Source organism: Rattus norvegicus, chromosome X (genome assembly GCF_021556685.1).
Source record: "Rattus norvegicus strain SHRSP/BbbUtx chromosome X, alternate assembly SHRSP_T2T, whole genome shotgun sequence".
Classification (NCBI taxonomy): Eukaryota; Metazoa; Chordata; class Mammalia; order Rodentia; family Muridae; genus Rattus; species Rattus norvegicus.
This window is the reverse complement of record NC_141554.1, coordinates 45142855-45166266: the sequence shown is the minus strand read 5'-3', so window position 1 is coordinate 45166266 and position 23412 is coordinate 45142855. Positions and strand designations below refer to the sequence as shown.

Genomic DNA, 23412 nt, shown 5'->3' with positions numbered 1-23412 from the left:
TTTTCTATATCTATTCCTCTGTTGAAGGGCATCTGGGTTCTTTCCAGCTTCTGGCTATTATAAATAAGGCTGCTATGAACAGAGTGGAGCACGTGTCTCTTTATATGTTGGGACATCTTTTGGGTATATGCCCAAGAGAGGTATAGCTGGATCCTCAGGCAGTTCAATGTCCAATTTTCTGAGGATCCTCCAGACTGATTTCCAGAATGGTTGTACCAGTCTGCAATCCCACCAACAATGGAGGAGTGTTCCTCTTTCTCCACATCCTCGCCAGCGTCTGCTGTCACCTGAGTTTTTGATCTTAGCCATTCTCACTGTTGTGAGGTGGAAGCTAATTCTCCTTTTAAGTAAAAGAAGTTACCACAACTAGGAACATGAAGGAAGTAAAATGTAAGAAAATTAGATCCGTGGGGTTATTGGAAACATTTTGAAATATTTTCAGTTTGAAGCCCCAAGTAACTCACCTTTCTTGAAATATTAAAAAAAAATAAGCAAAATCAAAATGAATCTAAAATCTTCCTATGAGAAACCCTTTTTTTCCCACATGGAAAGGTTTAATGAAAGAAGAGTAGAAGAAGAGAGGAAAGGCTGGCCATGGGCATGTGGGGGGAAAGGGGGTATGGGGAGAGAAGGTACAAGGTGAAGAGCAGGGAAGAGGAGAGAACAAAGAGCAAGAGAGAGCAAAAGAAGAGAGCAAGAGGGGGAGGAGGGGGCAAGCAGCCCCCTTTATAGTCAGGCACAGCTGGCCGTTGCCAGGCAACTGTGGGGGAGAAAACCCTTTCAAATTGCTATTTACATAATATATTAATTACTTTTCCATTGCTGGAATAAGAACTCCATAGCCAAAGGCAATTAAGGAAGAAAGTTTATTTGAGTTTATGATTCCAATAGGATAAAATCCATCACGACAAGAAAATATGGCAGGCACAGTGATAGGAGCAGGAAACTGAGAGTCACATCACAGATCACAAAAAAAAAAAAAAAAAGAAGCAGAGAGAGTGAGAATGAATAGGAAACAGGGCCAGGATATGATTTCTCAAAGCTCACCCCAAGTGATGTATTTCTTCCAGAAAGGCTGTATGTACCCCTTCTTCTAACCTCCCAAACACCAACAACAATTGTATCAAAATGCTTCAACATCTGGGCCTATGACAGACATTCTCATTCAAACTATCACATTCTACTCCCTGGCTCTACAGGCTTATAACCACATCCTAATGCAAACTGCATTTAATCCAACCTTAAGTCTTCATAGTCCTTTACAGTTTCAATACTGTCAAAAAAAGTCCAAACGCTCTTCTGAGAATCAAGACAATCTCTTAAATGTATCTTCCTGTAAAATCAAAAGGTGATTTGCATCCTTCCAATACAACACAAAATAGACATTAGCATTTCAAATAGGGTCATAATGAGTGAATACTGGATCAAAGCAAGACCAAGATACATCAGGGCAAGTACCAAGTCCTGGAGCTTCCTCCATGTCTGGTGTCTGGAATTTCAATTTTAATGCATTTAAATGTCTCTGCCTCTCTGGTTTTTAACATATAATTTTCTCATGAACTCCTTACACTTACTATGTGCAACTTGCTTTGGAAGATACTACACAACTTTGGCATCTCCAACATCTTTCATACAATGGCCTCTCATGGACTCCTTCTCTCTCAGGATCTTTATGCAGTGATTTCTGGGCCAAACACTGCCTAGTCTCAGTGGATCTCTTAAACCACAATGGAAGAATCCATGATCCCTTTCCACATGCATCCTTCCTATCACCAACATGTATACCCTTACCTTGGTTGCACTGCAGAGGCCCCTCCTTAACTGTGCTAACTTCCTAAGCAGTTACAACCTTTTTAGCATATGCTTTTGCTGGAACATTAATCTTCCTACTGTTCCGTTTTTCCTCCAAATTACACATTTTGTATTTTTTCTACCACATTTCCTACTTTTCATTATAGGCCAGCATATGTTATTACTAATAACCATACCATAGATTCAAAGCACCACACATATATGGACAGTCTTAATTCTTCTTTCAAGGGACTTTTATCATGCCCACTTGTTTTTCTTTTCTTGTGCTGAACCCACAGTGTCATGCAAATTGAACAAATACTCTAGCACTGAAGTACATTCCCAGCACAAATCTGCATTTTTTATTCATTTTCTATTTTTATGTATGTGTGCCTGAGTATGCATGTTTGCATGTCTATGGGTTCATATGTATGTGAATGTGCCTGCATGTGTAGGCCCGGATGGATGTTGAGAATCACTAGCAATTGCTCTTTCACTTTATTTGTTGACAGGGGTGTCTCGCTTCAACCCAGAGCTTGTTGATAGCGCTAGTCTTGCTAGCCAACCTGTTCTAGGGAATCCCCCATCTCTGGGGCTGGGATTACAGGCGGGCTGCTTCATCCACTTGGCATGGACAACCTCCAACTCACAGTCTTTTACCCTCTCTTCTAAGGTGCTCTTAGAGGGAGCTTGGGCCTTGGAGGGAGCAATATAGATGATCTATTTAGGGCTGAGCACTCAAGTCAGCATTATGAAATTAAATGTCTCTGCTTTCACCATTTACTACTGCAAAAAGAAACTTTTCTTACCAGGGTCGGGGGCGGCATTAGTCTATGAGTACAAATATAAATACTTCGAAGGTACTTGAACTACAAGTCCATTTAGCAAAACATCAGTATCAGATTTCACCTTAGAGTCTGTGACCTCCCAAGCAGGCTTTGACTAGGTTTCTGGTGCCAGACATGTATTTCCTCCCTTGGAGCCGATCTCAAATCCAATAGGAAAGTGATAGGTTACTGTGATGGCTATTCTTGGTTGTCAACTTGACCACATTTTTATCAGTATGTTTGAGGTAGGAAAACATTGCTTTAATCCAGGTCTTTTGAGCTAGAAAAAGACGAGCCTTTATTCCAGATCCTGAGAAGGGAAGATACACCGTTAATCCAGATCCAATTTGGTCCACACCTTCTGTTGGAAGCCTATATAAGGACTTGAAGGAAGGAAGCTTTTGCTTTGCCTGCTTGTTCTCACTGGCAAGTTCATTCATTCACTAGCATTAGAGCGTCCTTCAGGATTCCAGCATTGAAGACCAGCTGAGACATCCAGTCTGGCAGACTGAGCAAGTACTGCATTCTTGGACTCTCCACTCATAGCCAGCCACTGTTGGGTTAATCGGATGGACCACAGACTGTAAGTCATTCTATGAAAATCCCTTTTGGTATGGAGAGATTCTTTTTATTGATTACTTTACTTATTTATATTTCAACCCTCCCATCCCATTCCCCTCCCCCTGCCTCTATGGCTCACCCACCAACCCACCCACTTACTCCTCACCCCTAGCATTCCCCTACACGGGAACACTGACCTTCCACAGGTCTAAGGGCCTTCCCTTCCTTTGCTACATATGTAGTTAGAGCCATGTGTTCCTGCCATGTGTACTCTTTGGTTGGTGGCTTAGTCCTTGGGAGCTCGGGGGGGGGGGGGGGTCTGCTTAAGTTGATATTGTTCTTCCTATGGGGTTGCAATCCCCTTCAGCTCCTTCAGTCCTTTCCCTAACTCTTCCTTTGTGGTCCCAGGCTCCGTCGAATGGTTGGCTGTGAGTATCCACATCTGTATTGGTCAGGCACTGGCAGAGCCTCTCAGGAGACAGCTATATCAGGCTCCTGTCAGCAAGGAAATAAATGCAGGGACAAAGAGTGGAGCAGAGACCAAAGGAAAGGCTATCCAGAGACTGCCCCACCCAGGGATCCATTCCATTTGCAGACACCAAACCTAGACACTATTGCTGATGCCTAGAGATCGATTCTATATGTTCTGCTACTCTGGAGAACCCTGACTAATAGTTACCCCCAGAATATTCTTGCCGTATTACACTAGTGGGCATGTCTTGCCTATGAAAGACCCCAGCTTAGCAGCAGTAACGCCATTTTGCAAGGCTGTACTTAAGATGACTGGTTCAGAGAAAGGTTAGAACACTGAGTACACAGCGGCTGCCAAGCAAGATGTGTTTGGTTGAAAGCCTGGCAGGCAACAGGACGACTGCGGTTGAGCACCTGACAATGAGAAAAGCCCCGGGAGAGGTCCCACACCCTGGTGGTGGGGGGCCGACTGCCCCCGGGCTGAACCCTTGGGAGGCCGAGCAGTCCTTATGTTTCAGGAAGGTAGCTAGGAAACTTGCCCCCGGGCTAAACCCTTGCCATATTAGAATCCACCAATTATATCCCTGTAACCATGCATCTGCTTCTGTATGCTTGCTTCTGCTCCCCAAAATCCTATAAAAAGCCCATCCTTGGTTCCGTGGGGCGCGCCAGTCCCCCGAGTGACTGAAGCGCCCGCAGGTGCCTGTGCCTGTGTATCCCGACAATAAACCAAATCCTCTTGCTGATTGCATCCTGTGGTGTCTCGGTCTGGTCTTTGGCGTTGGAGGGTCTGCATCCCGAGGGAAAGTTCTCCCTGAGAGCTTTTCACCTACTATGCTCAGGGTCTACAGCTGGGAAAGACTGCTGATAATGTACTTTTCTTTCCAAAAGACTGCATAGCATCTTCCAGTGCTATGAACGTTAGCCTTCAGGCAGTAATTTTTACCTTGATTTCCCTATGCCCTACATCCAAAGAGTGTCCACCTATCTTTTTGATACAGGATGTTTTACTGAAGCCCGAGCTTCACCTTTACCTCTAGCCTGGCTGGGTGGTGAGCCTCCAAAATCTGCCAGCCTTTCTCCCCTAATGCTGGGGCCACAGGCGTACATTACCATGCACAGTGTAGTTTTACATGTGTATCAAGCAAAGCACTTGAATTACTGAGCCACCTCCATAACTCTTTTGTACTTTTTACTCAAAGTATTTCTGCATGTTATCTAATAAGAGTCCCTTTATGTAAATATAATGCTAGTTTAAATTAACCAAGTTAGTCTTTCATATTACTGTTTTGGTAGTTGTACAGGTAAGTTTCCAGTTACTCACTTCATACAAATTCTAGTTAAATTTAGCATTATTATTTTCACATACATTATCACAAAAGGATTACATTCAATAAACATGGGCTTTTTTTCAGGTGACATATTGATAAATTGTTTTCCAAATTCGTCATGTCAGTCCACATTGTAAAGTGTCATTTAATTTATTTTATTTTTATTTATGTATATGTTTTTTTGCATCTCTGTATAGGTACTCTTAGACGTCAAAAGTGGGCACTGGATCTGTTATTGTGAGGCACCTGATATGGTTGCTGGGAACCAAATTTAAGTCCTCCCAAAGATCAGGAAGTGTTCTCAACTGATAAGCTATCTCTCCAACTCCATGTCATATTTTACCATGACAAATTACAGGCTAAGATAGTAAAAAACTTTCCTCAGAAATCTCTTCTCTGTGTTCCAGGTCAGATTGTAAAGACATAAATGATTATTAACTCTAAAAATAATTAAATTCCAGGGAGGGCAATGTGAACTTGGTGTTCTTCTGTTTTTGTTTTTAAAGATAGGTTTCTCTCTCTAGCTCTGGCCATCCTGGAAACTCGGTGGCCTTTTCACTTGCTTCTGCCTCCTGAGTGCTGGGATTAAAGGTGTGTGTCACCATTCTGGGCTAACTTGGTGTTCTTTGCCAACTTTCTTAGATCAGATCTTATGTTTAGTTGGTGACTTTTTTCTCTTCATGAAGTATGAATAGGGAAGGACTGAGATATAAGTTAAATTTGTGTGTGTGTGTGTGTGTGTGTGTGTGTGTGTATGTATGTGCGTGTGTACACATACGTATGTACATGTACATGTACATGTTCATGTACACAGGTGGAGTGGCCAAATACTGACGTCAGATGTTTGGTTGCTTACTTTATTTTCTGAGATGGGGTCTCTCGCTGAGCTTGTAGAACACTGATCCGTTGTCCTGGCTGGCCAGTGAACTCTGGGGATCTGCTTGTCTCTATCCCCTCTATGTCTGCAGTCCTAGGGTTACAGACACTTACCACTACCATGCCTTGTTTTTGTATTGGTGGTGAGGATCCAATAGTCCTCAGTTTGTTCAGTGTTAGGTTCAGAGACTTGAATCTGACTAGGATGGGAGCAGGGGAATGAAGAAAAAAGGGAGTGGGAAATACAGACATACGGTCATAAAGCTACGATCAAGTAGTCTGAGCTCTTGCCTTGAACGGAAGTACACCATAATAACCTCAGGATATTCAGTATATGCAGCTGGACAGAAAGGAGGGTTATTGGATACACCTGGTCAAGGAGGCTTGAGTTATTACATACAGATAAACAAGGTAATCTAGGCAGGAAAAGTCTCTGTAGGGGAGCACTATTCAGGTTGTAAATATTCACAGAGAGAAAGCTATGATGGAAATTTTCTGCACACACTATCAACATCCTTACTTGGACCAGAGAAAGACTGTCATTCCTCTATAGATCTAAAGCTCTTGGGGGCTTTGACATGGCTGCCACCTGTCAACACATACATTTACTCAGGAATTCATTTATTCAGGGCTTTCTCCACTCCCTTCAGTGCAGCAAGCACTTTACCCACAGAGCCATCTCCTTAGCTGTGCAATCCAAGTTTATAAAGAGACTTTCTTTTAGTTATATAATTTATATTGAATTTATATCTAAAGCTTGGGTTTAAAGAAGGACTTTTGTCATTTTTAGTAAAGAAAATGTTCACCTTAAAACAGATACAAAATAATTTCTGAGAATGGGCAGCAGAAAAGAAGGTTTTATCTAAGTTCCATCTCTGCATAAAAATATAATATTAAAAGAAGAAATTTCTTCTATAGAACAAATAGTCTATAGGCTGGCTCATAGAGATGGCTCAGCAGTTAAGAGTGCTTTTTGCTTTTGTAGAGGACTAGAGTTTGGTTCCAAGCATCCTTGTCTGGCACCTTATAGCCACCAGGAACTCCAAATCTAAGGGATCTGACATGCCATCAGGGTTATCAACAAGCACCTTTATCCACTGGTCTTATTCTTAAAATAATGCACAAGGGGCAGGGATGTTAGAGAAATGGCTCAGAGGTTCTTGCTGCATAACCCTGAGGACTGGTGTTCAGATCCCAGCACAATGTGTGACAAATGGCTGACAACATGTCTTGTTTTAGTTACTTTTCTATTGCTGTGAAGACCAAGGCAAGATATAAAAGAAAGCATTTAAATGGGATCTTGCTTACAGTTTCAGGGGTAAGTCCATGACCATAATGGCAGGAAGCAAGGAAGCAAGCAGGCAGGCATAGTTCTGGAAGCACTAGCTGAGAGCTTACATCTGATCTGCAAGTTGGAGCAAAGAAAGAGAGCTAACTGGGAATTGCATGGGCATTTGAAATCTCAAGTCCCACCCTTAGTGGCACACTCCTCCAAAAAAGCCATACCTTCTAACCCTTCCAAAACAGTTCCTTCAAGTGGGGACCAAGCATTCAAATATATGAGCCAATGGGGTCGATTCTTTTTCAAATGAACACATGTTTGCAACCCTAGTTTTGAGGAAAGGAGAGGTTGGTGGAGGTTGGGGCTATTGGCTTTTAGTCTAGTTGAAAACCACCAACCGAGGGTTCAGAGAGAGAGAGAGAGAGAGAGAGAGAGAGAGAGAGAGAGAGAGAGAGAGAGAGAGAGAGAGGCAGGCAGAGAGACAGAGAGACCCTGCCTCAAAAGAATAGGCAGAGAATGATAGAGGAAGACACTTAATGCTCTCTCTTCTAGCCTCTGTGCATATATACACACCCAAATAAAAATTTAAATGTTACATAAATTATTTGTTCAGAAAAGTTTCTACAAAGGAAGTAACATTATTCCAGAAAGTCACACTAGGGCTGGAGATGATGATGATTCAATCAGTAAAGTGCTTGCCCTATATGCATAAGGACCTCAGCTGGATCCCTAGAAACAATTTAAAAAGCTGGCCATTGTTAGCAACATCCCTGACTTCTCTTTATGAATGCCTAAGGGACCACTACCTCAAATTGTGACAATATGGATCAAAAGGGAGATGATTCCCATAATGGCTACTCCTGGCTGTCAACTTGACTATATCTGGAATGAACTACAATGCAGAACTGGAGGGCTCACCTGTGATCCATATCTTAAGGCTGGGAGATACAAGTTTCTGACCTGGCTCATGGCATGGAGATCTTGAGCATAGTGACTATGAAAAGCTTAGATCCAGGCAAGGTAGTACACACCTTTAATCTCAAGAGACTGAAGCAAGGAGATCTCTGAGTTCAACATCAGCCTGGAACAAAAACAAGTCCCAGATCCAGGCATGGTGGAACACACCTTTAATCTGGGCCACACCTTTTGCTGGAGACCTACATAAGGACATTTGCTGTTCACCTCTTGCATATACTTCCCACATCTGTCTATGGAAGACCAGCTGAAACAACTAGCCTTGTGGGACTGAGCAACTACTAGGTCCTTGGACTTCCAATTCACAGCTGACCATTGTTAGGGAGTTAGACTACAGACTATAAGTCACCATAATAAATTCCCTCAATATAGACAGACATTCCATATGTTCTGTGACTCTAGAGAACCCTAATACAATCCCTTTTGTGCCTAGCATAAAAAAAAAACAAGGATGACAACCATAACAAAATGGACTAATAAGGGGAAATCATTAACACGTTAATTTAGCCAGTTTCAAAATGTGACACAAGAATCTTCTGACTGAAGATCCAAAGACATCGGGTGAACCATCCATACTTGTAAGGTTTGTCAACGCACACCTTTAACCACTGAGCCATCCTACCGGCCTTGTGTTTAAAACACTGTACAAAGGGCAGGGAATGTTAGAGAAATGGCTCAGAAGTGTTTGCTGCACAATCAAACAAGGTAGGCTAGACCATTTCTTTATGGACAGCTCTTAACAGAAAAATAGTGAGATTTAGAGCAAACCTTTAGCTATTATGGTTGGCGTGGGGGAAGGGAAATAGGTTCTGTTTCTACCATATGTTTTGGGGGAAAACTGTTTCTAATAATTTTAGCAGTAAGTTTTGAGAAAATTTTCTCAATTTCATTTTTTTTTTTGAAATAGGGTCTCACTATGTAGCCCTGGATGGCCTAGAACTCAGTATAGACCAGGTTGGCTCAAACTCAGAGATCTACCTGCCTCTGCCTTCTGAGGGATAGGATTAAAGGCATGTGCTACCGTAGCTCCCAAAATTCTTTTTTTTTTTTTTTGGTTCTTTTTTTTCAGAGCTGGGGACTGAACCCAGGGCCTTGCGCTTCCTAGACAAGCGCTCTGCCACGGAGCCAAATCCCCAACCCCCAAAATTCTTAATCTATATATTTTGATCTTTTAAGTGATTTATGTGTGTGAATGTTTTGCTTACATATATGAATGTTTACCATGTGCATGACTAGTGCTAGAGGTCAGAAAAGGGAACTGGATGGAGTTAGGGATGGTTTTGAGACTCCATGTGAGTGATGAGAATTGGATGTGGGTCCTCTTCAAGTACAAGTAATGAAGCACTGAACCATCCCTGTAGACCCTATAATTTCACTCGAGTTTCACCATGTCTTTCCTCCTACCATGACAACAAGTCCTTGACTCTGCCACACTTGAAGCTTAAAGCAAAACCCTGCAAGGTGGCAGACATTTAACCTAGCACACTCCTTTCAATGTAGGATTTTCTTATATGCTTATGCTTAAAAACATACTACACCAACATCTGAGGAAAAGCAATAAGAAGGTGGTGTGAAACCTTTCCCTCTCTCATTCTATTTCGGCTATGAATACCAGTATCCAACTAAAAAGGGCATATTCAACAAGAGGTTCAGTTGTCCAACCTAAAAAGACTACAAGTCCATAGTCCTCGTCTAAACGGTGTTATCAGCCACCAGGCTCTTTACATTCCTGAATTTTGCCACCTTAAACAATTGCTTTTGTCCATTGTCTGAATGATGCAATGTGCCTCACAGGAAAAGGAGCAGGCTGGGCATATGGCTCAATTGATACAGCGTTTGTTCCACACAACTCCCTGGACACCCCTCACCCCATCCTGTATTTGTGAGCACAGACACATATGTGACACAGGACAAGTATAGAGGTTGGATGACAACACTGCATGATGGTTCTAAACTTCCACCTTGTTTCAGACAGTTGTTAGCTACTATATACACCAGACTATCTGGTCAAAGATTGCAGGGATTGTCCTGTATCTTTTTCCTATCATCTGTAAGTGTACTGTATTACTGGTGAATTGTACTGCATGCTCCCAGGTATACGTGTGTACTGGAGATGCAAACTCAGGTTTTCATTCTTGCACTGAAAGCACTTTACCTGTTGAGCCATCTCCTGTGCCAGCCCTGCACAGAATAGGTCTTATTTAAATCAACACAGAAAAAATCTTCTTAGAAGACTCTAGGAAGAATGCTCCCCAAAAGCTAATTTGGCAAGATGGATTACATGGGTAGTCCTACCTGCAGGGTTGCAGGGAGAAAGAAAATAAAATAGTTGGGATTTTACATTTCTTTCACAGGAAGCATATACTGTAGAAAAGAAGGAGAAGACTAGTTTTTCTGTGTGCTGATTCATATTTTGCAAGACTGTTTCACAGTTTACAAAAATAACTGTAAATTGGAATGGTTGTTGATGGCACACCACTGTAATCCCAGCAGTTGGGAGGCTGAGGCAGGAGGACTACCTTCAGTCTAGTCAAGCTGGCCTACATAAAAGAATCTCCAAGAGAAACAGAACCAAACCAAACTACAATTTAGCGTATGTGTGTTTGTGTGTGTGTGTGTGTGTGTGTGTGTGTGTGTGTGTGAGAGAGAGAGAGAGAGAGAGAGAGACAGAGAGAGACAGAGAGAGAGACAGAGAAAGAGAGAGGGGGGGGAGGGTGGGGGGAGGTGAGTATCAAAGTCCATAGAGACCAGAGGAACATGTTGGACCCCTCTGAGTGGGAATTACAGATGGTTGTGACTTATCTAACATAGATGTTCAGAATAAAACTCGGGAGTTCTAGAAGAGTAGCATTGGTTCTTAACTACTTAGCAATCTCTCTTGACCCCTAAAAATTAATTTAAAAAAATTTCAAACAGGGTTTTGCTATGTAGAAAAAGCTAGCCTTGAACTGAGTGATCTGCCTGCCACAGGAGTGCTAGGGTTAAGGGCATGCATCACTACACACACAGCTAATAACGAATAATTAATCTTTAAAGGCTAATATTAAACAGTTCACAAATAGAGGTATTAAAAAAGATTTGAAATATAAGAAGAAAATTATTTCCATTAAGAAGCTAATGGAAGGAATACTTCTCAATCACTGCATATGATATGAAGAATCTCAAGTCTGCTAAATTGTACAGTTTAAGAAACACTATTCTTATAAAAATATTTAAAGATAAAGGTAAGTACTCTATTTAGTCGAAACATATATATATATATATAATTATTTTACTATATTACTGAATCAAAAAAGAAAAGTTACTACCTATGCAAATAACAAATATTTTCTCTAAATAAGAGGGAAGACATTACTAATATTTATTCTCTCCACAAAACTAATGATACGCATTTTTATAGATGATGTATTTTTTCCTCATATGTATTAGTTCTTTGCACATTTCATACAGTGCATTATCATATTTACCCCCTTCCATACCTTTTCTAACCCACTTCTATTTTATACCCACCAAATTTTGTGACCTCTCTTTAAAATATAGATTACAATTTGTGCTGCCCATATACACTGTGTCCCAGCTTGATTTCCTCATGTTCCATGATTCAAATATTCAGTATCTTCAGTAATAGGATGTGACCTTCTGGGTGTGGATAGGTCCACATCCTTAAGGAAAACTGACTCTCTTCTCCCAACAGATATCAACTGCCAATAAGTCCTTACTGGGGGTGGGACTTCATTCTCACCTCCCCTTTCCATTCCGGGATTTTGCTTGGCTTGAGCCTGTGTAGGTCATCTGTATGTTGTCACAACTGTTGTGAATTCACATGTGCAACTTTAGGTGTCTGGAAAAATGTTTCCTTGTAAATAAGGTTCACAGCTAGGTAAGATTGATGTTTACTTTTTCTCCTATGGTAGAGCCTTATAGTACTATGAAATCCAGTTTGTGGGGAATGAAACTTCCAGGAATGTACCAGTCTGATCTCATGTTCTATGATTCAAGTATTTAGTATCTTCAGTAATATGGTCTTACTTTCAAGTTCTGGGGTGTAATCAAGTGTTGGGAATAGCCTGTGATTTTTTGGGGGGAGGTGTCTATGGGAGTTCATTGGCAATCAACTTCAAAAGTGGTAAAGCATTTATGGCATTGAACTTTTCATCTGTTAGCCTGTGGTCCTAGTAGGGGCATTCTGTCCCATTATATAAGGTGACTGATTGCAACTGTTTCTGTATATGTGTATGTATATATTTTAGGAAGCTTCTACCATAGATTTCCCTATGACTTCTTTAAAATGCCTTTATTTTGTTATCCTTCCCATGTTCCCTTCTCTACTTTGCCTTCTCAGCCTCCCCTCCTTTTAACCCTTCCTGTTTCATTATTTCACTTTGACCCTTCATACCACTTTGTTCTTGCAGCCTTTCTTTAAAACCAGATTAACTGATGAATGAAACAGAATTGAACATTTGCACACACACACATAAGCACACACTATGATAGCCATCCAATTAACCAAAAAAGCTAAAAGTACATACTGGAGAAAAGACAGCATCTTCAATAAACAGTGCTGGTCAAACTGGGTCACTATATGTAGAAGAATGAAACTTGATCTTTATCTTCCACCCTATAAAAAAACTCAACTCCAAATGGATCAAGGAACTCAACATGAAACCCGGTACCATGAATCAGATAGAGGCATAGGAAAGGACTTCCTGAGCAGGTCCCCAATAGCACAAATATAATACATGTTGGTTAAACAATTAAAAAAATTAAATCATAAAATTGTTAAAATAAGATGTATTAATAAAATCTTGGAATAGGGAAGACTTTCAAAACAGAATCATCAAATGTGAAAAAGATACAGGCATAGCAGACAATGGTGTACAGTGACATATATAATATATTACTATATTATATATATATAAAACATACACAACATTATATTACATACATATATGTGTGCGTATAAAATGATACACATTGTACTAAAATGAAGTTGAAGAAAAGGGATAAAAGCTAATCCCTCCCATGAAAAATGGGGAAAGGGGTCTGGGGACATTGTTCAATGGTTATAGCGCTTACAACATAACATTGTTCAATGGTTAAATCACAACACAAGCAGCAGGCATGTGATTGGATTTATAATCCCCACTGAGTGGACATGGCACCTGCGCTTGGGAACCTTTGTGAAGCTGGCTAGCTATTGGCAAGCTCTAAGTTCAACTGGAAGACCTTGCTTCGATTGACTTCTGAGATCAGTCCCAGGCCATTATATACATGAGAACACATGTGCTTACACATCTGCACATATATAAACCACCAATATGTAACTGAATGAATGTGAGTGTGTGTGTGTGTATGTATATTATACACAATATTACAAAAATATACTTCAAAAATAAAAATGAGAAAAGGATATGTTTAAACAAAATATACTGACAGGTAAACACATTTTGAAATGTTGATTTTTTCTTAATCAAAAATGCAAATTAAAGATGCCATTCTGCAAATCTGCCTAACATAAAAATTCAATTTAACAGTGTGTATATATAAAACTGTGGTCAGACTTCAAGACACCCATGTTTCCTCTAGAATTTTACCAACATGTAATCATATAATCATAGATATAAACAAATATTTCAAGTATATTTTAATGCCTTTATGTATTGTATTGGCTAACTTTATGTCAGCTTGACAAAATGTAAAGTCATCTAGGAGGGTGGACCCTCAATTAAGCAAACATCTCCATAAGATGGGGCTGTAGGCAGGCTTGTAGGGCATTTTCTTAATTAGTGATCAATAGAGGAGGACACAGCTCATTGTGGGTAGTGCCATTCCTGGACTGGTGGTCTTGGGGTCTATAAGAAAGCAGACTGAGCAAACCATGGGGAAGAAGCCAGTGAGTAGCACCCTCCGTGGCCTCTGCATCAGCTCCTACCTCCAGGTTCCTGCCCTATGTTAGTTCCTGACCTCCTTCAGTGATGAACAATGATATGGTAGTACAAACAAAAGAAACCCTTTCTTCCTCAATGTTTTAATAACAGGAATTGTTTAAATTATGTCATATTTAACTGAGCCATATGACATTACCAGTGAAGTAACATTAGAATATTAATAACTACCAAGTTGAAAGCATAGCTTATGAGTTTATACATATACTTTTTCAATAAATTGCTATTTTCATTAACCTCTTTTATATAATGAACTATATCTCTGTTTTTAGTGTGAGAATATTTTCCTACAAGTCTCCCAAATAACATAAATCTATTTTGTTCCACTTGTATAGTTGCCCAACAAACTCCTGGTTACTAACCTTTTTGCTAAGTATTTCCATAAAAGAAAAGATGTGGCCTGTATTGGCGAAGTGCATGAAATTTACACAGTGTTCCCTGCATTGTAGCTGTCTGGTGATATATAAAACCTAAAAAGAAATATTAGAAGCCATTAAAGTTATAAAATAAAGTGGTTGAAAGGTAAGAAAGGAATGCTATGAATGAGGTCTAAAACTTAGGGACCTAGAAAAGAGAATAAATTAGACTTGCTGGGAGTAGTGGTACACACTTTTACTCCTAGCGCATGGTGGCTGAGACAGGCAGATCTCTGAGTTCTAGGACAAGTATAAGGCCTTTGTGAAAATGTGAATCCAGGTAGGGGAGGGATGAAGCTCAGGACTAGAGTACTTGCTTAAATATGCATGAGGACCTTGGGTTGGATCTCCAGGCCCACTGTACCCCCCAAAAAATTTAATCCTGAAGAAAAGCAGTAAGCTATTACTACATAGTACAGGTGGAATAAGAAAACCTTGTTTCTTTTTTCTACCACTCTTCTCTTTTCAGATGGGTTCTCAGGTAGCTCAAGCTGATTCCTGATTCTTCTGCCTCTACTTTCCAAGCACTGAGATTACAGGCAGGTGCCACCACTAGCAAACTACTAAATGCTTTCTTACAAGAATTCCTGGGCTGGAGAGATGGCTCAGTGGTTAGGAGCACTGACTGCTCTTCCAGAGGTCCTGAGTTCAATTCCCAGCAACCACATGGTGGCTCACAACCATCTGTAATGGGATCTAATGCCCTCTTCTGGTGTTTCTGAAGACAGCTATAGTATATTTATATATATAAAATAAATCTTTAAAAAGGTATTCCTATAAGCACAAATAAACTTGGAGAATTGTGCCAAACACTAATGATGGGCTGGAGAGATGACTCTGTAGGTTAAAGCAGTTTCTATGGAAGCACAGGATCCGACCTCAGGCTCTGCCTGCCACCTAAGTTAAAAAATTGGATATGACTGTGTATAGCTACTATAACTCAAATGCTTGTTGAGGGTGCAGACAAGGAGTATCTTTGGGGATTGCTGGCTACCAGCTTGGCTCCAGACTGAGTGAGAGTCTCAGGGAATAAGGTGAAGAGTCATACAGAAGGCTATCCGATGTCTACACGCACATGTAGCCTCCTTCCACATACATACTTTTGTAATACTATGATGTAAATATATTAATATAATAATATTAACACACACCAGACAGACAGACAGATGCACACACCACTAATGAAATGTGGTAGTTCTCTTTCCTTAAAGCAAACATTTCCAAAATGAAAAACAAAGGCACCTCACTTAAAAGAGTTCTTTCTAAAGCCCGTAACAACTGTCATATACAAATAATATAAATGGAAATTGAAGGTCACTTTTAGAATTGAGATCTTACTTATTCTATGTAAGTTGGACACTTCTACAGAGAAAAAAGGACACTAAAAAAGAAAATTGCTTCTTCACCTTTTGGCTAAGGTCAAGTATAAAATATATGATACAGAAGATGATAAACGTAAAATGCTGGTTTACATTTGTTCTTTTATTGCTGAACATCACATTCTGACAATTATAAAATCAAATTAAAGCCTTAAAAAGGATTACAGCTCAATCAAAAGAGTTGTTGAAAAAACTATCTGTGTGGATGCTCAATAAATACCAAGGACACAACTATGACAGAAAGCCACATCACTATGAAGCATATGGTTACAATTCGCTGTTAGCAGACAATGACCTACACGTTTTTATCAAAAAAGTCAAGTTTAACTGTATGTCTCTTCAAATTGAGATGTTAAAAATAATATGTACATTTTTTACACTCATGGATGATTAAAATAAAAACCTTAAGAATGTAAACAATGCAGAATAGGGACACTGAGCATAAAGTTTTACTGTGGAACAAAGAGACAACCCACAAAGTTACTTCTTCAAATCACCAACATAATTATTTTTTCCAATATAATTCATTTTTCTAATGGCTCTACAGAGAACAAAATGAATTTTTTTCCATAAAGATGATAATACAGCAGGGACATAAGACATTCTGAGCTTACTATGTCCACGTATATTTACAGTAAATAGTCAACAATCCTTTTTACAGCTTAAATAGAAGCATGCTTTTCTATCCATAAATAACACTAATCATCCATTCAAGCACATTAAGCACTTCTGATATCTCATGCACTAGGCAGGGAGGCAACAAGTCCACAGTGAAGCTGAAGAGACAATATGTAACATCTCCTTTCTTTAGTAATGAGGCCATCTGCATACAATTCTGCTGGACTTCCAGAAGAGAAGCTCCCAAACCCAGGTCCTAAAGATTAGCTGGCAGAGATGTTCAGCAGCTAATATGAAATGAGGTTTTTATTGTTGTTGCCTTCACTCAGAAAATGAAGTTAGTGGATAGAATTTCCTCTTATTAAAGTATTTTCATGCTCTATGGATAACAGTTTAGTGGTAGAACACTTGCGAGCATGTGTGAGGTCCTGGGCTGTAGAAGTACCACACCAAATATTGTTTTCCTCAGTATTGAAAAAAAAAGACTTAAACACAAACATTTGCATTAGTAAACTGCTAAACGCATGCAATGAAGTTAATTATGTGAGTATTCCACGGCATTCTCTAAGCTTTACCTGAAAAGGTCTGTGCATTTTTAGAATACAGATACATTTTGGTCCTGAGTGATCTTAGAAGACAACAATGCCATATTTTCTGAGATAAAAGTTAGCAATTTGTATGACTTTAGTACTAATAGTAACTAATGGCCCATCATTAATAAAATCTCAAAATGATATTCACTGTATGATTCCTATTGAAGAATGAAGGCAAATTTGTAATAAAGTCTAAAAAATTTCTAAAAATTGATTTAAAAGATTTAGGCGCTTAAGAGAACTAATGTTCTGAAAAAGGTAACCTTATGCAGTACCTTACTTCAGGAGGGAGGTATATATCTGGCTATTAATGAATGAATCATTGCCTTGTGTTACCTCTAATGTGTGTGTTTCATGAAATATTCTTTTTTCATGACAGAAACAGTATGTGCATATATATTCTTAAGACTAAAGCTTCACATCAGTCAGCTGGCTTTCTGAATTTCCCAGGGCTGAACTGCTACCCCACAAGACCAACTATGGTTCTTTAGAGCTCAAAAGTCTCTTTCTAAATTCTGGGAAATCTTTGTTTGTGCAGCCATTCTCACTAGACTACCAAGTTGTTTGTGTACTCAAGAGGTAGCTTAGGGGGAGATGGAAAGCAAAGATTATTAGGTGTTTAATCCTGCCAACAGAGAGAAACATACTAGGTGCTGGTGAGGACAGAGTATGGCTCAGGGTTGAATGTTCTTGCAGCATAAAGGAAGAGGTCTACCCTGGAAGAGTTCTAAGCTGCAAAGCTCTAGGAAGTAGGAAGTAGATTTGCTGAAGTTCTGTGGTGATCTGTTAGAGGACTTAGTTTAGTTCTCAAGTTCACCTCTAACTGCCTGAGCTCACATGCTGCTATGGGAGATTTTTCCTGCAGCATACTCTATATAACAAGGCTAGGATGTTGTAAGGGTGTGGACCTACACTATGAAAAAGGTAATACTTGTGCAGCAAACTGTCTTATTACAACGCAGGCCTTATCTACTGTTCATTTACTTGGTATCACTTCTTTTTGCTTCTATGTTAGCAGATAGTTTCATAGAATTGTAATCAGAGTGTAGAATAACACCATTAAACTTTAAAATACTTTTCAAACAAGATAAAAACAAGAGTTATAAAACCAAGAGCACTTGCTCTATATTCCATTTAACCAAGGTCTAGCCTCCCTCAATCACTGATGAGTGTGTGTGTGTGTGTGTGTGTGTGTGTGTGTGTGTGTGTGTGTGTGTCTGCGCGCGCATGCCTGCCTACAAGCGTGTGCGACAGGGTCTTGCTATGTGGCCAGTGCTGGTCTGTAACCCAACTATATAGCTAAAGATGACGGCCTTGAATTCATGATCTTTTAAGTAGCCTACCAAACACATACAGTAAAGTATTGGAATTATAGGTGTGCACCACCACATCATCTTAATTGCACTTTTCAGTACATTTTACCTGGGATAGGCAAGCTGGTTTCAAATACTAGTAGAACACATGCACGCACGCATATATGCGTGCACACACGTTTTCTGCTTTTCCTTTTACTACTTCAAAATGCTATATAGTCACACAAAATGGTATTGCATGAATGAATTTTCACTTGTTTACAAATTATTCAACAGACATTCAGAGTTTTCACATTCAATCTTTCAGAGTAGAATGTAGTCAGGAATTATGTTTTTCATTTCCTCCATTTGTCTTTTACAGAGTTTTTGGATTCTCTAGATATTAGGAGCTCAAAGAGGTTGGCCAAGATGTTTTAAGGAAACACTTTACATTTCATACCTAGTAAGAATTTCAATGGCAACAGATATTACCATGTAGCTATACTTTTTAATTCTGTTGGATAAGAGCAAATATTACCGTGCTGTAACCATCCAGAGTCCCAGTGTCACATTGGCAGCCAAAAGTACACTGCCACCAAGCAGGATGAAAAATCCTATTAGATCTTTGACATCGTTGTCTCCAATCACTGAAGTCAGGGTAGCATCCAGGAAAGAGTTTAAAATCCATTGACCGTCCAAGGCAAAGCAGGGCACTGCATTAACAATAGCCAGGGCTCCAGAAAGAGAAATCAGGTATCTGGGTAACAATCAGTTAAGGAGCTAGCTCTGAGATACAAGTGGAAATCATCTTTTAAGAAGTCAGAAGACAGTGGACCAGTAGGCGAAATTACTGTAGGTTTCTCTATTTTAAGTCTGTAACATTCTTTCTTATACCCTTCCCCCAATAAAAAACCAAAAACTAAACAATGCAACAACAACAACAACAACAACAACAACAACAACAACAGAAGAAACCCAAAGCAAACCAAAAGAAAACACTTAAAGCTGGGCAGTGTTGGCCTTTAATCCCAGCACTCAGGAGGCAGAGGCATTTAGAGACCAGCCTGGTCTGCAGATCTAATTACGGGACAGCCAGGGCTACACAGAAAAGCCATTGTTTCCAAAAACAAAACAAAACACCCACCACTACCACCACCAAAAAACCAAAACATGAGAAGCCAAACAAAAACAAAATCCAAAACAACATTCTTTCTTTTTTTTTTTTTTTCCGGAGCTGGGGACCAAACCCAGGGCCTTGCACTTGATAGGCAAGCGCTCTACCGCTGAGCTAAATCCCTAACTCCCAAAACATTCTTTCTTATACCTCGATTTTTAAAACTTTCAGTAGAAAAGCAAACTACAAAAAGACAGACTAACAAATCTACAATGGATTCCTAAGAAGTTATGCTTTTGTAATCCTTTAATGATACAACTAAGAAAGGAATGCGAAGGACTAAAAAATAAAGGAAAAAAGTGCCCAAATCTTAGGTTTTTGTGCACACCAGGCAATGTTCTTGCACTGAACTATAATACTAGCCCCCAAATTAGTATTTTAAATTTTGAGACTGGGTCTTGCTGCACAGGCTGGTGATAATCTTGTTTTCAGCCTCCCAAGTGATAGGATTATAAGCATGCACCAATACACCAGTCCAAAATTTACTTCAAACATATTTATTTTTATTTATTTGTATATATGTGCCTGTGTAAATGTGCACCAAATGCGTGCAGAAACCCATGGAGGTCAGAACAGATGTTGGATACACTGGAACTGGCATTCCAGGGAGTTGTAAGCCACTATGGGAATGCTGGAAGTAGAACCTGGGTCCTCTGGGAGAGCAGTTAGTGCTCTTGATTGCTGAGCCATCTCTTCAGTACCCAAAACTTACTTCTTAAAAAGGTATTTATTCTATTATTTATTTTGTGTGTGTGCATGTATATGTATGTGGGTACCTGTGTAGGCCAGATCTTCTGGAGCTGGAATTATAGGGACTGTGAACTACTCAATGTAGGTGTTGGAAACCAAATTCAGATCCTGTGAAAGAACAGCAAGTGCTTTTAAATAAGGAGTCATCTCTCCAACCCACAAAATTACTTTTGATAGCACATTTTATTTTATATTAAGTAATAACATTTTTTGACTCTTGGGCTTTGTTGAATTTTACTATAATCTATAAGATTTTCTGTGACAAAGTCACAAACTCCAAGGTACAATCTTGATTACACATACTGTTCAGTAACTGATCATTTATTTTGTTGGAAATAGGGAAAAAAATAATGGTAAAGACCAAAGAAGTGTTTTTCTTTTAGTTTGCTCTTTTATAATGGAAATTGGGGCTGCAGAGATGGCTTAGTGGTTAAGAATACCGGGTGCTCTTCCAGAGGTCCTGAGTTCAATTCCCAGCCACCACATCTTTACGGCCATCTTTAATGGGATCTGATACCTACTCTTCTACTGAGTCTGAAAACAGCTACAATGTACTTATATATAATAAATAAATAACATCTTTCAAAAAATGGAAATTGATTTGTTCTTCCTTAGGCAGTCCTCCCTCAGAACAGTCCAGTGGGTTTCTGTGTGTGTGAGACTTACCCTTCAGTTGCTGAGATTTTTTTAATAAGCTTAAGTTGGGCAGAATCTATCACCTCACAATTTAACTGAAACCTCACCATTTATAAACTTCTTATAAATTAAATTTTCAAGTTTTAAAAATTTCAAATTTTTAAATTAAATTTCAACTGGTTTCTCTTGCAGAGGATCTGGGTTCGATTCAAGTACCCACATGACAGCTCACAATCATATGTGGGTACTTCATGCACATGGCAAGCAGACATACTTGAGGTGCATTGGCAGAAGACTGCCCCTTGGAATTCTGAGGAAGCTGGCAGAGCAGTGGAGACAGTGCTTCTGTGTGTGCTTCAGGCACTTCCAGGCAGCCAGGCCATTGTGATGCCAGCTGCTCTTCCTCCAAGATCCTCCTCTCTGTATCCTAATCTTTGTCTATAGCTGATGGAGTTTTCTTCACTGACTTTCCCCTCATATGTAAAACCTGACCTCTTTCATCCTTTATGCCTCTTTTTTGGTTGTAAGCAATTAAACGATAAGGCCCTCTGTAATTCTCTATTCGTGGTAAAAAGGATAAAGCTACAAACAGCATACTTCTAAAGCATTTTTCAAACCATAAAGGATACTTGACAAATGTCTCCACAATTACTGGCAGATCTATGCTTAGAAAGTTGAAACGTGGGATAAAACTTGTAATGCTCACTAAAAATGAAAAACAAGGAATAAATATTATTTATAGCACAATAAGCAACAACATTATACATTCACCATATAGTCAAAAATTGTACGAGTCTATTAAAATGGCTGAGCAAACCTTTCCAACATACATGCAAGGATGCTATCTACCAAATAACAGGCCTTTAATTCCATTACCTGGAGGGCAGAGGCAAAAGGATGTTTGTGAGTCTAGCCTGATCTACACAGCAAGTTCTAGGCCAGCCAGAGCTATATAGCAAGACATGTCAAAACAAAAAAGAGGGAGTGAGGAAAGAAGAGAAGCAGTTATCATCAAACATACACTAAAAATAATATAATGAAAAAACTCATGTCTTAATGTACACTTGCATTTTGAGGTTATAAGATAAAGCAGACTACATACTAATTAAACTACCAAATACAACACGTGACTTGAAAATATAAGTTATATCAAAAACATTCTTATCCTTTCAAAGAAATGTATCCTAAAAATCGCATTTGTTCCAATTATTATGCTATTTAACGATTGCTTCCTTATTGCTAAGATAAAGATTAACATGAGTTAAACTCCCTGAACTCTGTGGACTCCATAACCCTGTTTTGGTTCAAAGTATCTAAAATGTATCCTGTCATTAGGTAAAACTCATAGTCCACATTGCTAAATTAAACCCAACCAGAACCATCTTTGCATTTATGGAGATTTTACTCAATAGCTCCATCCCGGAGTTACACTTACCATCCAGCAAACCAATAGACAAGGAAAATGATGCAGGTGGCTTGCACTACCTAGTTAGAAAGCAAGCCGCCATGCTGGGACACCTTTAATCCCACCACCTGGGAGGCAGAGGCAGAGGCAGAGGCAGGTGGAACTTGAGTTAGAGGCCAGGGTGATCTACAAAGTGAGTTCCAAGATAGCTAGGGCTACACAGTGAGACCATGTCTTGACAAACAAACAACCCCAAAACTATATTTATTGTGTGGTAGTGTGTGCCTGTAGTCCTGACACTCAGGAGTCAGCCACAGGCATATCTCTATGAGTTTGAGGTAAGCCAAGTGTCTATAGCATGTTCCAGGCCAGCCAGGGCTACACGGTGAGTTTCTGTCTAAAAGCAAAGGCAAAATAAATACAGAGCAATGCTTTTTAATAAGATACAAATATTCATCTACTGATAAATGAAAAAGGAAACTATGGTCAGCCATGGATAAACCTTGAAAATATTATGTTACATGAAATAAGCAACTTGTAAATATTCAATTTATATGAAATTAGGGAATAGACACATTGGTAAAACAGCCTATAAGTGGCTGCCATGGGCAAGGGATGTTGGGGAGACATAGCGAGTGATACTTACGTACCTCTGGATATACTAAAAAGTACCAAATTATATACTTTAAGTAAGCATATGTTACTTTTGAAAAATAGCAACCCAATTTTCAAAAGTAACATGGAATACTGTACAATAAAAGGAGTTGGACCATATAATAATTCAGTATGTGGAGAAGTTATGTATTTAGAACAATCAACATGTCACTATGAAATGATTATAAAATTATTCATATTGGGCTGAGGATAAAGCTCAGGTGGTAGAGTGGTTGCCTGAGATGCATGACGCCCTAGATTTTATCTCCAGGAATATATAAAACAGGGAGTGGTGGTGTAACCCCTATAACCCCAGCTTTCAAACAGGAGGCTCAGTAGGTCAAGACTGTCTGCAGTAGTACAGAGTTTCAGGCCAGTCTTGGCTACATGAGACCCTCTCTCAAAAGATAAAACATACATGTGCACTTTTATATAT

At 39.4% G+C, this 23412-nt stretch overlaps 1 protein-coding gene and 1 long non-coding RNA gene across 5 annotated transcripts in view; both read right to left on the bottom strand.

Moving 5' to 3' along the window:
• Positions 1–848: 848 nt before the first annotated feature.
• Positions 849–7398, bottom strand: LOC147998215 (uncharacterized). The gene is made up of 2 exons (XR_015646543.1): positions 7166–7398; positions 849–3171 (listed from the first exon to the last, which is right to left on the bottom strand). It is a non-coding gene; the product is annotated as an uncharacterized LOC147998215 (long non-coding RNA).
• Positions 7399–15936: 8538 nt separating this feature from the next.
• Positions 15937–23412, bottom strand: part of Mbtps2 (membrane-bound transcription factor peptidase, site 2) — a 50210-nt gene continuing 42734 nt past the window's right edge. For all 4 annotated transcript variants that reach the window (NM_001035007.2, XM_087599625.1, XM_087599624.1 and 1 more), the window contains 2 exon segments: positions 15937–19114; positions 21547–21622. In NM_001035007.2, the coding sequence (NP_001030179.1) occupies positions 18892–19114; positions 21547–21622 (299 nt within the window). In that variant the 3' untranslated portion in view covers positions 15937–18891.